General features: G+C 33.6%; 1 protein-coding gene and 2 non-coding genes across 6 annotated transcripts; all 3 read left to right on the forward strand.

Annotated features, from left to right (window-relative positions):
• Positions 1 to 387: 387 nt before the first annotated feature.
• On the forward strand, positions 388 to 17,085 carry LOC148081702 (uncharacterized). 4 transcript variants are annotated; one of them, XM_087788688.1, is made up of 10 exons: positions 388 to 798; positions 8,516 to 8,649; positions 8,715 to 8,865; positions 8,933 to 9,026; positions 13,402 to 13,565; positions 13,619 to 13,749; positions 13,823 to 13,955; positions 15,190 to 15,289; positions 16,247 to 16,331; positions 16,446 to 17,085. In XM_087788688.1, exons 1-10 carry the CDS (start codon positions 732 to 734, stop codon positions 16,533 to 16,535), a joined length of 1,149 nt encoding a protein of 382 aa, XP_087644814.1. In that variant the 5' UTR covers positions 388 to 731; the 3' UTR covers positions 16,536 to 17,085. The 4 variants fall into 4 exon arrangements, with proteins under 4 accessions (XP_087644814.1, XP_087644812.1, XP_087644813.1 ...); XM_087788686.1 differs by having other exon boundaries at positions 389 to 798; positions 8,516 to 8,658; XM_087788687.1 differs by having other exon boundaries at positions 390 to 798; positions 8,712 to 8,865.
• Positions 10,227 to 10,358, forward strand: LOC148081703 (U11 spliceosomal RNA). The gene has a single exon (XR_015711276.1). It is a non-coding gene; the product is annotated as a U11 spliceosomal RNA (small nuclear RNA).
• LOC148081704 (U11 spliceosomal RNA) lies at positions 12,057 to 12,188 on the forward strand. Its single transcript, XR_015711277.1, has one exon. It is a non-coding gene; the product is annotated as a U11 spliceosomal RNA (small nuclear RNA).
• Positions 17,086 to 17,222: the final 137 nt, after the last annotated feature.

The raw sequence follows: 17,222 nt of genomic DNA on the forward strand, positions 1-17,222 counted from the left end.
TTTATAGGATATGGACTGCGCCCGGCTGGGTGGCGAGTTCATTAAGCTTTTTTCAGAGATAAGGTAAAAGGTAAGGTAAAACTTTATTTATTGAAATTGAAAAGATGAGGCAGGGCCTCGAGGATAAACCAATAGCGAAGCGGTTAGAGGGCTTCGCACCAATTCGTAGAACCGGAGATTATGATCATAACTCAGCGGTTCTAAACAGGACAAGTTGTAAGTAAAGTTCCTCAAACACCGAGCTGCGCACACACAGAACTCCTTAAAGTGCCCCGACAACATATCTAAACACAGCAGTGCAAGATTGTTACGGTATGTTTACATTGTTATTTAAGGAATGAAAAAAATAAATGCAATATAACATGGATTATATAAGTTTAAAGAAAATACATAAATATAATATTGTAGAAAATATAACAAACAAGTTTTTTTAATTCTTTATTTTAATTGCATTAACAAACAAAGTGAACAATATTCAAATGTGTACGACTCATTGTCAAACGAAAAAGTATTTTAATAATAATAATTAATGTCTTTTAAAAATGAAACCATGCTCCCGGCGTCTGTTTCTGTGACGTCACACAAGTCCCGTCCTGATCAAGAGTAGACGGTGAGAGAGACTTCCGGAGTCCGGACTCTCCCACTGTAGCCGCAGATCCGTCCTCGGCTCGAACGCAGCTCGTTCCATTTTATTATTTCTATTATTTCTTCTTCATTTCTCTGAGGAAAACATGACGCTCGTCACACTGGAGCACTTTTCTGTGGTCGTCCTGCTTCCGGTCCTCACTTGTGCGACAGGTAAGAGTCTCACGTGTTATATATTTATCCGCCAAATTATTTTCTTCCCTTTTTTTCACCGTCCGCATATAATAATAATAATAGTTATCATAATATAATTATATATATATATATATATATATTATATAACTATTATTACTTTAATCTAAAGTTTAAACTATAATAACTATTATTTATATAATAATAATAATAGTTTTTATACTATAATAACTATCATTATTATTATTTATATAATAATAATAGTTATACTATAATAACTATTATTACATTACTTTCATTAACATCAATACGTGATTATTTTTCAGCATAAATTATTTTCTTCACGGTTTTTTTAACCGCCTGCATATAATAATAATAGTTATTATAGTATAATAATAATAGTTATTATAGTATAATAACTATTATTATTATTATTTATGTAATAATAATAATATTTATTATACTCTGATAACTATTATCATTATTATTATTTATATAATAATAATAATAATAATAATAGTTATTTTAATATGTTAATGATACTATGATATTATTATTATTTATATAATAATATATAATAATAACTATTATTACATTACTTTGATTAACATCAATACGTGATTATTTTTCAGCATAAATGTTTTTTCTTCACGTTTTTCTTAACCGCCCCAATATAATAATAATAGTTATTAAAATATAATAACTATTATTATTATACTATTATTATTATATGCAGGCGGTTAAGAAAAAACGTGAAAAAAAAAAATTATGCTGACAAATAATCATGTATTGATGTTAATCAAAGTAATGTAATTGAACGTAATATGTATTATAGATTTATTTTTATAGAGAGTATATAAATAGTAAGAAATAATCCCGTAATAATGTTAAATAACGTAAAATCGATATATGTTAATTGTGTAATATTGAAAAAATAATAATAATAATTCAATTTCAAAAAGAATAATAGTATTAGTCATAATAGTAAAAATGTGCACATATGATTGTTAATTAATGAAATGTAATATACAATTAAAGCAGCTCTAAAGTGGTAGTGTTTAGCCCGATGGGAGACTACGTTACCCATGAGCACTCGCTAAACATCGTGTTGGACGAATGTTCTGTTTCCAGACTTCCATTGATGTATGAAGGATGGATATGATGAGGTAATGAATCAGATTGTGGAGAATGAAACATGATATGATGGCTTCGTAAATAACATAACGTTAACCCCCTACCACAACCAGTAGATATGTAGCATGTTCACACCATCCCCAATAACTTTTAAAGTGAAAATAAAAACCACACAAAAAACCTCAAGCCACGGTTTATAAGTCATTCAACTATTTTCAAGCTGATGTGTCGTAACAAGTTATTTTAGTACCAAAATATTAAGGTACATAAAAACTACCCAGAGTTGCTTTAAGTTGAAGCTGTATATTATTTTCATATAAGCTCAATAGATAATATAGAGTAATTATTTGGTATTAAAGTAGAGGCTTAAAGAAATGATTTTGTAGGATTATATTAATTTAATTAATTTATCTGGTAAATATATGTGGGAGCCAATGACCAGCTCTGATAAAGTCCTGTTGTAATTATGCTGTTTATAAACCTCCTAAATAAATAGATATATAAGTTATAAACCTTTTAATATGGTTTAGTTATGTTGTTATAATGTTATATTGAAAAAAGGAATCTGCCTTGTCCACAGACTTCTGCCTCATATTTGGAGCATAACTGTCGCTCTATTACGACGTTATTACAGTCGAGCGTCTGAAGGATCCATTACCTTCAGTTCAGATGGTGGTCAGCGACACCAGGTCTCTACCATAATTAACTCGTTCTTCTCCACGTTTACATCAAGAAGTCTTTGTTCCAACTTGTTATCGTCAGGTTGTTGCTTGTTGTTCCGTCAAGCTTTGTTGTTTCATGTCCGTCCTTGACTTGTTTTTTAATTCAGTTTCAAAAATGTTCTAATAGTTACATTATCATCGTCTTTTATGCTCCGAAATACTTTAAATTGGGCTCGAGCTTCCGCTTGTTCTGTAGCTTATTACTTAACTCTGAGTTGGTTTCATCAGACGACCGTGTTTCCTGCTCACGTTACGAAAACAATAATGTAGTTTTTGTTGAAAACGTTTTATTGTTATCCGTCTATTTTTATTCCCGGTTTACATGAATCGCACGATTTAAGTAAATAGAGTAAAATATTCGATTGTAGGTAGAGAATCAAAATATATTTAAACTAACACGCTGTTTGTTTAGTATTTTTCTTTCACTTCAACATCCGGCCACTAGATGGCAGGAGTCATTAAATCATCCGCAGCTGAAGGACTGATAAAATCCTGTGAGATCCTGGCCATGACTGAGGACGAGAGGATACAGTGACTCCAGCCGCTTTTAAAGCTGATGGTTGGACATATTTTGGTTTGAAAACAAATTCAAAAAGTTACGTCTTCCTCAAGAGTCATGTGGTCTGTAAATACTACAACACCAGAGTCAAGTACTGGACAATACTACACATATATCCTTGCTACTACACTATCACAACACCAGAGTCAAGTACTCGACAATACTACACATACAGTGTATCCTTGTTAGTACACTATCACAACACCAGAGTCAAGTACTGGACAATACTACACATATATACTTGTTACTACACTATCACAACACCAGAGTCAAGTACTCGACAATACTACACATATATCCTTGTTACTACACTATCACAACACCAGAATCAAGTACTTGACGATACTACACATATATCCTTTTTACGACACTATCACAACACCAGAGTCAAGTACTGGACAATACTACACATATATACTTGTTACTACACTATCACAACACCAGAGTCAAGTACTCGACAATACTACACATATATCCTTGTTACTACACTATCACAACACCAGAATCAAGTACTTGACGATACTACACATATATCCTTGTTACTACACTATCACAACACCAGAGTCAAGTACTGGACAATACTACACATATATCCTTGTTACTACACTATCACAACACCAGAGTCAAGTACTGGACAATACTACACATATATCCTTGTTACTACACTATCACAACACCAGAGTTAAGTACTCGACAATACTACACATATATCCTTGTTACTACACTATCACAACAACAGAGTCAAGTACTCGACAATACTACACATATATCCTTGTTACTAAACTATCACAACACCAGAGTCAAGTACTCGACAATACTACACATATATCCTTGTTACTACACTATCACAACACCAGAGTTAAGTACTCGACAATACTACACATATATCCTTGTTACTACACTATCACAACACCAGAGTCAAGTACTCGACAATACTACACATATATCCTTGTTACTAAACTATCACAACACCAGAGTCAAGTACTCGACAATACTACACATATATCCTTGTTACTACACTATCACAACACCAGAGTCAAGTACTCAACAATACTACACATATATCCTTGTTACTAAACTATAACAACACCAGAGTCAAGTACTGGACAATACTACACATATATCCTTGTTAGTACACTATCACAACACCAGAGTCAAGTACTCGACAATACTACACATATATCATTGTTACTACACTATAACAACACCAGAGTCAAGAACTAGACAATACTACAAATATTTCCTTGTTAGTACACTATCACTATCGTATCATTCTCCCTGTATTGTGATACATATCGCCAGATTCTTGCTAACACACACCTGTTCTATAAATGTAACAGTAGGGAAATGTAAAGTAATTTCTACTTTATTCTAAAAGTTGCTAATAGAGTAGTCAGTCGCACGTCGAGTCTACTCTCCCAACTTTACGCTTAACTCCCTCAAAACACGCTCGAAAACTCCATTATAATCAACATTACAGCAACGAAGAGGGAATAATAAAATTTTAGTGATCAACGATCATTTTATGCAAGTTTATTCATTCACAAAACACAAAAGCAATTGGAAGATATGACGAAGTATTTGCTGAATCAGTAGCCTTATAATAACATTTGAAGTACTTAATGATGAGCAGTGAGGTTAATGAATTAAGTCAATAATAAGAAGGTAAAATAGCATATTAATTAATTATTCTTACAACAACATGCAACTCATCATCATTCCTCTTAAAATATGTGTTCTACAAACAAAGTCTATTACATATAAATGAATAGATCACCTGCTTGTATCTAAATCATATTGACTGTAAATGAAGTATAAAGAGGACATTTATTTAAACCTTAGATTCTGGCGATTAAAATAATTAAAATCGAGGTTTCCTATCAAAAATATAAAAGGAAATTGAGATAATTCTAGATCATGATCGAAACATAACATTTTATATGAAGGTCATTGTTTTATTTGTAATAATACAAAGGTTTGTTTAGTTAGTATCACGTCTGTTATAATGAAACACATTATTGTTGATCTTAACGTGACTCCACACACACACACACACACACACACACACACACACACACACACACACACACACACAAACACACACACACACACACACACACCAACAACAACAACAACACTGACACACAGTGGAAACATATCTCACTGCCACAATAATGTCTCAAGAAATCGCTTCTTGTATCTTCAACTTATAAAGTACAGGTTGATTTAAAGACGAGTTTCTCGTCCAGGAATTCTCGAGGGAATGACGTCATACATTCCAAACGCCTCATTTGCATGTTAGCGAGGCGCTCGTCACCAGTTCAGAAGCTGAGCAGGAGTTTACAGTTGAACTGTCATGTTTGAAAACACGTCTTACATAAGGTAACAGCATCTGAAGCAGAAAAATGGAAACTTTACGGACTCAATCCTTCACTTTATTTAATATTATATTATTAACCATTGTACTTTAACGACCAGCTGGTACACAATAAGTCCAATCTTGGCTTGTTTTGTGCTTTTACTGGTGACTTCTCTCCATACAGGAGACTTCTTCATCTGAAACCTTTGTTATTTCTGTCCCATTATTGATGAAAATAAACATTAAAATCTTTCCCAAACTTTCATTTGACTGCCAGGTGTGTTTAAAACAATCATAACTGTGAATGTGTGTTTCTGCAGGTGTCCACTGTACAGCAGAAACAAATCCTCCAGTGCAGCCTTATATAGTGAGGCTGGTCTGGCTGTTGATTTTAGAGAGAGTTGTTGTTGCAAAGTGATTTAGACTCAGGAATTCACTTCTTTTGAGTCTCAGATGATCTTTGGTTGGTTCTACAAGTCCTTTTTATTGTGTGTCAATCTACCGCCCGCCTGGTACTACGGCGGTGTTCTTGAAAGACTTCAGTGACTTCTTATCTTATCATTATTCAAATGGAATCTTGTTCTTATTCTTGGAGACTTTAATCTTCCTGTTGATGACATCACATCTTGCTCTGCTAAAGAACTTTTAACTTTAACAGAAGCCTTTTAATTTTTAGCAACATGTTTCTGAACCCACTCGTCAAAAAGGCCACACTTTAGACTTACTTTTTACTCTTGACCTGAACATTTCTAATGTATCTGTACATGATGTCCATCTGATCATTCTCTTGTCTTGTTTAACCTGGACTTCATCCCTGAACCTAAGCCTTTGAAAGTTAGGTCTCAGAGGCGTGTCATCTCAGCCGATACTGCAGACAGTTTTTCAGCTATGTTTGACCCTCTTTTCTTCAATGCCTGCCTTAACATGGACAGTTTGATTCACTGTTTCACTGATCATTGTGTTGAAATACTGGATCAAGTGGCACCTGTTAAATCGAACTTGAAAATTCAGAAAAAACGGTGCCCTTGGACAAATGAAGATCTCCTGAGTCTGAAGAGACTTTGTCGAAAGACTGAAAGTCTCTGGAAGTCCACTAAACTTGAGGTGCACAGACTTCACCTCAGGGATCTGATGACTTCTTACAATGAGATGGTGGATACTGCCAGATCTGATTACATCAGAAAACTGTTTGCAGCAAATAAGAAAAACCCCAAAGTGTTGTTTGACATGATTAATTCACTCGTGTCTCCTGCTCCTCAAATCACGCCTGTCTTCTGTGAAGCTGACAGCAATGCAATTTTGAGATTTTTCATTGACAAAATTAAATTGATCAAAAGAGAAAATCTCTTCCCCTTTGTGTGGAACCCCTGCTGTCTCTGAGTCCCTCTCCTCCTCTTGGTCCTCCTTCACTGCTGTATCTTTGGGTGATATTTCGGCACTAGTGAACAAGATGAAACCCTCCTCTTGCTCAGATGACGTCCTTCCTTGTAGGCTTTTTATCAAAGTATTTGATGTAATTGGCCCCTGGGTTACCAATATGGTGAACCTTTCCCTTTCCACAGGGTTTTTTCCCAATGCATTTAAACATGTCATTGTGGAGCCTCTGCTCAAAAAGCCAGGGTTAGACCCGCCTGACCTCAGTAATTTCAGGCCTATTTCTAAGCTCCCTTTCTTGTCCAAGATCTTGGAGAAGGTGGTGTCTGAGCAGCTGTCTTTGTTCCTGGATCAGAGCGACATCCATGAGAAGTTTCAGTCTGGCTTCCGTAAACATCACTCTACGGAGACAGCTTTATTGAAAGTGTACAGTGACATCATGATGTCGGCTGACTCGGGTAAATTCACTGTTCTGGTGCTCTTGGATCTGTCCTTAGCCTTGAGTGAAAACACTTTGCAGCTAAATGTGGACAAAACTGAAACTCTGGTGATTGCTCCTGATGATAAGATTCCAGGGTTGAGTCAGTACTTGGGTGACTTAGGTCAGTCTGTCAAACTGAGCCTGAGAGACCTGGGTGTTGTATTTGATAAAGACATGTCTCTTGTTTAACACTGAAGAAAACTGACCACAAACTGTTTCAACTGAGAGAAATCTCTAAACTTAGGAAAATGTTGTCACAACATGATCTGGAATTTATAATCCATGTGTTTGTGTCTTCTCGCCTGGACTATTGCAACAGTTTGTTTTCATGTCTTAACAAGAAGGATGTGTCTCGTCTGCAGTTGATACAAAACTCTGCAGCGAGAATTCTGACCCGCTCCACTAGAAGAACTCACATTTCTCCGATCCTTAAAACTCTTCACTGGCTTCCAGTTTCTTTCAGGATCAACTTTAAAATTCTGGTTCTTACTTTCAGATCTATTCATGGTCAGACCTTCCATCAGTGATCTGATCCAGCCTTACACCCCAGCTCGGGCTCTGAGGTCTGTGGATCAGAATCTACTGATGGTTCCACGCACAGGATGTTCAGGACCAGAGGAGAGAAATCCTTCCAGACTGTTGCTCCTAAGCTTTGGAACCATCTCTGTGTTTGATGATCTACTGACTCCTTCAAGAAACATCTTGAGACACTTTTATTTGAGCTTTTCCTTGATTTTCTGGAACTCCTGTGTTGTTCTCAGTATTATCTTGACCTTTTAAGTATATATTTTATTGAGTATTGTTTTAATTGTTTAAGCGCTTTGTGACTCTGATCTGGAAAAGCGCTATATAAATAAAAATTACTTACTTACTTACTCTATGTACAAAGTAATTTGGACTTATAGAAATTGTTGTACCTCCCCCAATTTTTGGTCTTTTTTTCTCCTGTATGTACTGATTTTTGTGTTAACCTGTGATGTCTCTACTTATCTACAAAATCTGATAAATAATCAGTAAAAAACCAAATGTATTAATTAATCAAGTATTAATAAAGATCTAAGAGGTTCTGTCAACATTGTATTTAGTAAAATGTTTATATTTTCCTGCAGACTATCTTCTTCCACCGAAGGACCCGACCTACACCTGGCTCGACCCGTTCACGGTCAACGTGAGGTGGCAGGAGCGCGTAACACAGAGAGACTGTCAAGTCCAACATGTGTTCTGTCACCACGGCCAGAAGGAGGTAGAACCAGTAAGTAGAACTTCAATCTCGCCCAGCGTCTGTTAAACATCTGTTTTTTCCAGAAGTGTCGCACAACGATCTGGTCCAACTTCACCACCATGTGTTTGACGGAACAGACGCCAGGCAAGTACGACATCAAAACCATCAGCAGGAACAACTGTGGCCTGAATGACAGCGCTCCTGTGACTGTGGATGTAGAACCTGCAGAAACTCATGGTGAGATGGACCAGATGTCTTCAGCCAGGATCGTCTGGATTTAACCTCCTTTTCGTTTCTTCTTCAGCTCCGTCTCTGAAGGACTTCAAATGTGTGGTCGGTCTTCAGAGGACCAACTGCAGCTGGTTTACTGAGAACTTCAACCTGACGCTCAAATTCAGGTGAGGCCTAATCAAGGACCTTTTGAAGTGTCCAGACCTTTTTTACACTTAAACCCTTTTATTTACAATTAACACGCAAACACTTGCGTGCTCAGTTTTATGTTGCAATACAACTTCCGGCCTCTAGATGGCAGCAGTCATTAAATCCTCTGCAGCTAAAGAAACAATGGAATCGCACAAAATCCAAGCGATGACTGAGAACGAGAGGATACAGTGACTCCAGCAGCTTTTAAAGCTGATGTTTGGACATACTTTGGTTTCAAAACAAAACGACTTGGTCAAGAGTCATGTGGTCTGTATATTCTGCAACACTAGAGTCACAAAACACAACACACACAACCATAAACACACACACTGGCAACTACGGCAGTTTTTTAATCATCCTATGAACGTTTTCAAACTTGAAACCCAGGAGTACCCGGAGTACAGCAACGCAAACACAGGGAGAACAATCAAAGATTATTATTATGGAAGTACATCAATGCCTTCTGAATTTTAAAAAAAAATCGTTTTAATTAATAATTAATTCAGTAATTTGTATATAAAAAGTGTGCATTAGTTTTTAAATAAACATTTTAATTAAGTATTTTTATAGTAAAAGGTTGAATTCGTTTTAATTAATCATTTAATTCAATAATTTATGTATTGAAAGGTTGGATTAGTGGTTGTTGTTTTTTACTGAATTCTACATTTTTTATATTTTCCTAAACGCAATTTTATCATTTGAAATGTTAAAATGAATATATTCTGATGAGACTAATATAAATTCATATTTTACACATTTCTGGAGTAACACAATGGTTTAAGATGGTGAAAGTATAAACATTTAAACACGGACAAAATGTCCTTTTAATGGACTTTATTAAATGTTCACAAAAACGGGTTGCTCTACTCAAGATGACCAGCAGATGTCGGTAGACACTGATGCACACGCGCAGATACTAGAAGCTGAGTCAGACGAGCCAAGTCACGTGACACGTTACCCAGCATTCCAGTGGGCAGTCTCGAAACCTAATTTAAACCACATTTAAGAAATATACACAGACTAATTATACTGTGGATAATAAAAGTATTAGTCACTTATTACAAGCGTGTACAACGTTTCAGAGAGAAACATAGTAGTTATTATGGTCGACCGCAGCACCGTGAGTGAGAGCGGTTGCGCTGACGGATAGTAGCTTCCTCATCCAGAGGTGACGTTAAAAGGGCTTCTTCCTACTATGGAACAGTGTAGTGCTAGTCACGTGTCACTGCGGAATCGCCATCAAAAGATTTCGGAAGCACAATTTTTATTAACCGGAACTGCTGCTGATTAATTGTCGCGGCGTTCCAACGATTCTGTCAAAATAAAATAAACTGCAATTTAAGTCTAACCTGAAGATACGTCTCAGTTAATATTATTGTGAAGAACTAACGGAAATAGTGAATGTTTTACCACGACCACGTCACGTAAATTCTTCCAGATATACAAGTATAGTTATATTGTGTATATTATGCTGCTATTGTGTACAAATGAAGAAACATAAACATTATATAATTATGACTATTTTGGTTTATGTTTATAAAGCTGACACTATTGAAGTACAACAGCGCCATCACAATATTGAGTGGTTGAATTTAACATTTCAAATTTTTATAGCGTTTAAATCATATTGATTATTATATTATTAATATAATTCAACCCCTTTTAAATATATACTCTATTGAGTATTGATTTGATTGTTTAAGCGCTTTGTGACCCTGGTCTGGAAAAGTGCTCTATAAATAAAAATTACTTACTTACTATTTATGGTTTAATAATTGAATTCAATTATTCAATTAATAAAAAAAAAACGATATTTGAATATAAAAAAATTCAACCTATTTATATTTGAATAACTGAATTCAATTATTCAAATACAAATAGGTTGAATTTTTTTTAATTGAATTCAAAAATTTGAATGTTTCTAAAATTAAATACATATTTTAATATATATTTTATATTTATATATACATATTTTACATTTATATTTTATAATTGAATTCAATTAATTAAAAAAAAATCAACCTATTTATAGTCGAATGAAAAAATTAAACCTATTTATATTCGAATAATTAAATTCAATAATTGAATATGAATAGTTTGAATTTTAATTGAATTCAATAACTCCAATATAAATAGGTTGAATTGTTTATTGAATAATTTAATTTAATTATTAAATTTTAAAAAATCAACCTATTTATATTATAATAATTTAATTAACTTATTCGAATATAAAAAGGTTGAATTATTTTATTTAAATATAAAAAGGTTAATTATTTAACTGAATAATTAAATTCAATTATTATTATATTAAAAAAAAAAGGTTAATTTTTGTTATTGAATTAAAAAATTAGAATGTTTCCAAATAAAATACATATTTTTTCAATAGATATTTTAGTGTCAATAATTCAAAAATGTATTTTCTGATTTTCTTTAATTCATCGTCTTTTTAATTCAATATTAAAAAAAAAAAAAAAGGCATTTTAACTTCAACATGAATATTTGCATGTAATTATTTATTAATAGCATAAATAGTTATAATTAATAGTATAAAAATAGCATTTGCAATAAATAAACGAAGGTGTTAGCGGTTAGCTTCCTTTAGCACAGAGAGTCAGACAAGACAACAAAAGAACATCGCAATTACTCCTCACGTCCTCTGGGGGGAGCTAGAAAAATATTGTCGATCTTATGCAATTCTGCTTTAACATTCAAAGCAGTTTCACACTCTTCAGATAAATTCAATATTTAGTCAGAATATCTGTGGAGAATCTTGACTTGTTTCTTATTATACTGCGACTGTTGGTCTCCTTGATAAGTTCTGGGTCAACGTAGACGTCAAATAAATAAACTATCATAACTTTACGTCACATTATATAATAAGTCTTGAATATTTTGACTTTTCTATTTCACATTTAATGTTATTTTCTCTCCTAGTTTCTACTGTGTCACCGTGACTCACAGCTGTGGTTCTGTTGACTAGTATCTTCTTCAGGAGCTCACCTGGTTAAAAGGGCTTCTTCCTGTCATGGAACAGTTCAGTGCTGGTCACGTGATGCTGTGGAATCAACATCAAGAGATTTCAGAAGCACAATTTTGATATCCAGGAACTACTGCTGATCAACTGTCGCAGTGTTCCGATGATCCTGTCAAAATAAAATAGTATGAATTCATGTTTTCACTCACTGCTCAGGTTAAACTTCACTTTTATTGTGTAAAAATATTTGAATTAATATGGCAAATAATGAATGTATTACCATGAATACATCACATAAGTTCATCTAAATATACAAGTATAGATATATTGTGTAGTAATTCAAACTATTTATATTCGAATAATTGGATTCAACCAACAATGTTGTATAAAGTACATTTATTAGTCTATGTTAGTCACTCATTTATCAGGCTCTAAGTAAGTAAGCAAGTAATAGTTATTTGTAAAGATCTTTCTAGACAAGGGTCACAAAGTGCTTTAACAATCAAAAACAATACATAATTAAAATAAATACTTTAAAAGATCAAGACACATGATATCACAGGAGCTTGTAGTCTATGTGTTTGTGTCTCGTTTAGACTATTGCAACAGTTTATTTTGGTGTCTAAACAAGAAGGATCTGTCTCGCCTGCAGTTCATACTAAACAGCCAGAATTCTGAGCCGCTCTAGTAGAAGAACTCACATTTCTCCCGATCCTTGAAACTCTTCAATGGCTGCCAGTTTCTTTCAGGATCAACTTTAAAATTCTGGTTCTTACTTTCAGATCTATTCATGGTAAGACCTTCCATCAGTGATCTGATCCAGCCTTACACCCCAGCTCGGGCTCTGAGGTCTGTGGATCAGAATCTACTGATGGTTCCTGAACACGCTTCAGGACCAGAGGAGAGAAATGTGCTTCACAGATAAACAGACGAAATAAAACTTTACAATATCTGTTCATACAAATGACAAAACACCATAAAATCTAATCTCTGGGTTAAAACTAAACCTAAAACTAGGATTCTGGAAATCATTTGCATAACGGCCTTGATTCCTCGACAACCTTCTCAGTAACACGAACCTGAACAACTTCTGTAATGCTTTGCCGCCCAGCCAACCAGTCACAGCTGTCAAATAATACTTTTTTTTGACGCAGCCCGATAGACGTAGATTTTAAATAGGTATTGCAGTTTGTAGCAAGGCATGATGGGAGTTCCTTTGTTTTGTTGGCACCATAAGGTGGGTGCAGTAACTCGTCCCGACCACTAAGTTGTGAGCAGAGTTAGTTGCTGTTCAGTTAATTCCAAACATGTCATGATGTGTTTTATCATAAGTTACATGTCATGAAGTTTTCCACTTTCATCTTCTTTTGTTTCAGAATTTGTGGAAAACCTGAAAGGGGGAACTTGTTGAAAGAATGTAGCGGGCGCTACAGCGCAGGAGGCAGGGACGGCTGTTACCTGGACGGGGAGGTCTACCTGGAGAAGGTCTGCATGCAGCTCAGGACCCAGAGCGGGAGTCGCACCTTCAAGCCTCGCACAGGTTGGTGTCTCCGTCGGTGCTGTTGGACGGAGATAAGAGCGACTCTCTACTAGTGGTAGACCCCCCGGTGTTGAAGATCAGCGAGGACGGGGGAGTGCTGACGGTGAACCTGTCGAAACCGGACGTGTTGATGAACTGTGACCTGATGTTCCTGCTCTGCTTCACACGGTGTGACCGACACCAGGTCAGTCCTTCGAAGCATCTTCGACACTAATTCTTTTCCCACGATCCTCCGAGACTCTTTTGGTGGTTTCCAGGAGTGTCGCGAGATCAGCGGTCCGTTCGAGTTGCCGTACGACGACCGCTGTCGTTACTCTTTCTGGGCCCGGGTTACCAACAATACTTCCTGCATCAGGTTCCAGAGCGACTTTGGTGACGTCGCTTATTTCGGTGAGTTTGTTGTTCAGAGTTCAACGTTTGCAACTGGATGGTTTAGGGAAGAACGTCAGAGCCATTAGAATATTTAATGATTTAATTTGTTTTTTCTAATATTGAAAGGTTGAAATAATTTAAATTTAAATTTAAATGTATATTTTAATTTCAATTATTTAATATTTTTTATATTTTAATTTCAATTATTTAATATTTGTTTTATTTTGATTTCAATTATTCAATATTTTTTATATTTTAATTTCAATTATTTAATATTTGTTTTATTTTGATTTCAATTATTCAATATTTGTTATATTTTAATTTAAATTATTAAATATTTTTATATTTTAATTTCAATTATTTAATATTTGTTATATTTTGATTTCAATTATTCAATATTTGTTATATTTTAATTTCAATTATTTAATATTTGTTATATTTTGATTTCAATTATTCAATATTTTTTATATTTTAATTTCAATTATTTAATATTTTTATATTTTAATTTCAATTATTTAAGATTTGTTATATTTTGATTTCAATTATTTAATATTTGTTATATTTCAATTATTCAATATTTGTTATACTTCAATTATTCAATATTTTTTATATTTTAATTTCAATTATTTAATATTTGTTATATTTTGATTTCAATTATTCAATATTTTTTATATTTTAATTTGAATTATTTAATATTTGTTTTATTTTGATTTCAATTATTCAATATTTGTTATATTTTAATTTCAATTATTTAATATTTGTTATATTTTAATTTCAATTATTTAATATTTGTTATATTTTGATTTCAATTATTTAATATTTGTTATATTTCAATTATTCAATATTTATTATACTTCAATTATTCAATATTTTTTATATTTTAATTTCAATTATTTAATATTTGTTATATTTTGATTTCAATTATTCAATATTTGTTACATTTTAATTTCCATAATTTAATATTTGTTATATTTTCATTTCAATTATTTAATATTTGTTATATTTCAATTATTCAATATTTGTTATTTTAATTTAAATAATTTAATATTTGTTATATTTCAATTATTCAATATTTGTTATATTTTAATTTCAACATACATTTTTCTTTCTTTTCTCCTCAAAACCAAGAAAGGATTCAAAAGTAACCAGATGTGTTTCTTCATCGTGTCCTGCAGACGTTCTCTTCATGACCATGTTTGTGTTTAAAACGCTCTCCTGATCCAAAGCCGTGTGTTTTATTCTGTGCCAACAGGTTCCAACAAGTCTCCGGACCAGACGTTCCTGGTGGTCGCTGTTGTGGTTCCGTTGGTTCTGTCCATCTGCGTCCTCTTGTCCTGCATCTGCTTGAGGAGGTTAAACATAAAACAACAACTACAACCACATCATAAACCTTTTAAATGACAAACAAGTTTCATATTCTTGATCTTTTTAATATCTTTAAACTCTATTAATACGTATCAAAATATAATTGAGTGACAAGACTATTGAATGGTTGGATTTTACAAAAGAATTGATTTTTAAAAATGTATAATTCTTTGATTAAAATGTCGACGCATTAAATCATTTGAATTAAATACTTGCTATATTTAAAGATTTATTAAATAAAAAGTCAAAATTTAAACATTTCACAATATAAAGGCTTTTTTTTTTTAAATATAGAGTTTGAAATTTTAATTTAGAAAAATTGAAATTCCATTTCTTTTTTATTTCAATATAAAAATCGTCGATTTAATAGAGTATTTAACCAAAAAAATATATTGTTTAAATTTTCTTTTAAAAGCAATTAATTATTTAAAATAAATTGTTTGCAAAATGACAGTTTGACATTACTTTTTTAATAATTGAATAAAAAAAATGACAATTCCACTCAAAATGTTGGTGTCAATACCAGGAGTAACAAATGTAATATTATTTTATAATTATTTACATTATAATTATTTTTAATAATGGATTTCAACCATTTGTATATTGAAACGTTGATTCATTTTTCTCTTATTTAATGATTGAATTCAATAATACATATACCAAAAGGTAGAATTAGTTTTTTAACAATTTAGTGAAAAATGTCAATATTTAAAAAATGAATTAATTGTTTTTTACGCATATTTTAATTCCACTAATTACGTTTTTTTCCCCCAAAATTCAATATTTTTTCATCCATAGCCATAATATTGTAATAATAATTGAACAAATGTTGATCTGCTCATATAATATTCTGATGCCACTGATTAACTTCCATCAACATTTATCCTCAAACGAAGTTGATTAAAAAAAAAAAAGGGAATAATAATTATATGTTTTTTTTTCAGACATCGCAAAATCTTCTGTCCCACGATTCCAGATCCTTCCGCCATTTTCACGGACTTCATGTTTCCTGGCACCGGTCCCCCGAAGGTACCTGTGGATACGATTGTTTACTTCCTGTTTCTTTGCACTCACCAGACCTCGAGCGTTAAAACTTGTTTTCTTCAGTGTCAGAAAGATTTTGATGATTTTTGTGTTTCCCAGTCGTCACCAGTGGGGGGTCTCTACGTGCCGGTGCCAGAACCGGTCCAGCAGTGCACCATCGCGCCGCTGCCTCAGGAGCCGGACTCGTGACGTCGTGGTTCCACCGTTGGACTGTGTCTGCTACAGACTTTCTGATGGGAAAAAACAAAAACACTTTCTCTTCTTTCTTTTCTCCCTGAAAACAAAGAAGTGCAGCAGATCCGCTCCGAGCCTCACGTGGATGACTGAGCTCGGTGGAAAACTCCAGACATTTGACGGAGATTTTGCTCTCGTCGTACCTCAGGCAGAAACCTATTCCTGACCAGACTGTGGCGGTAAAGGGCCGTGGGATGAAACCCAGCGTCTCAGTTGATCAGGAGCTGATGTTCTCTAGACTCTCACGTTTTTTCTCCACTTGATTCTGACGAGATTCTTTCACGGATTATGGATTTTTGCTTCACGTTGACTTTTTTTTAATTTAATTATTTTTCAACACAAAAAGTAAATTATACAGTTTTTTTCTAATTGTCAACATGTATGTGTTTTTTAATAGTTTATTTTTGGTTGGAGATGTTTTTGTTTATGCAGAGTCTGTTTTGAGATGTGAGCATTATTGTTAAAATGAGTCGGTAAAAATGATTAAACACGAGGGGAACTTGTAGTTAACTCCGTTCACTAGAAGAAAGACGGTGGGTCAAGTAACTTTAGTAACTTTAGTAACTTTAACTGAAACTCTGGTGATTGCTCCTGATGATAAGGTTCCAGGGTTGAGTCAGTACTTGGGTGACTTAGGTCAGT

The sequence above is a fragment of the Callionymus lyra genome, chromosome 4 (genome assembly GCF_982586985.1).
Source record: "Callionymus lyra chromosome 4, fCalLyr1.hap1.1, whole genome shotgun sequence".
In the NCBI taxonomy this organism is placed as follows: Eukaryota; Metazoa; Chordata; class Actinopteri; order Syngnathiformes; family Callionymidae; genus Callionymus; species Callionymus lyra.

Coding starts and splice junctions, on each gene's coding strand:
- LOC148081702 (XM_087788685.1), top strand. CDS start 732: ATGACGCTCGTCACACTGGAGCACTTTTCTGTGGTCGTCCTGCTTCCG. Junction 8,659..8,711: donor GCCAGAAGGAGGTAGAACCA/GTAAGTAGAACT, acceptor TGTTTTTTCCAG/AAGTGTCGCACAACGATCTG. Junction 9,027..13,401: donor AACCTGACGCTCAAATTCAG/GTGAGGCCTAAT, acceptor CTTTTGTTTCAG/AATTTGTGGAAAACCTGAAA.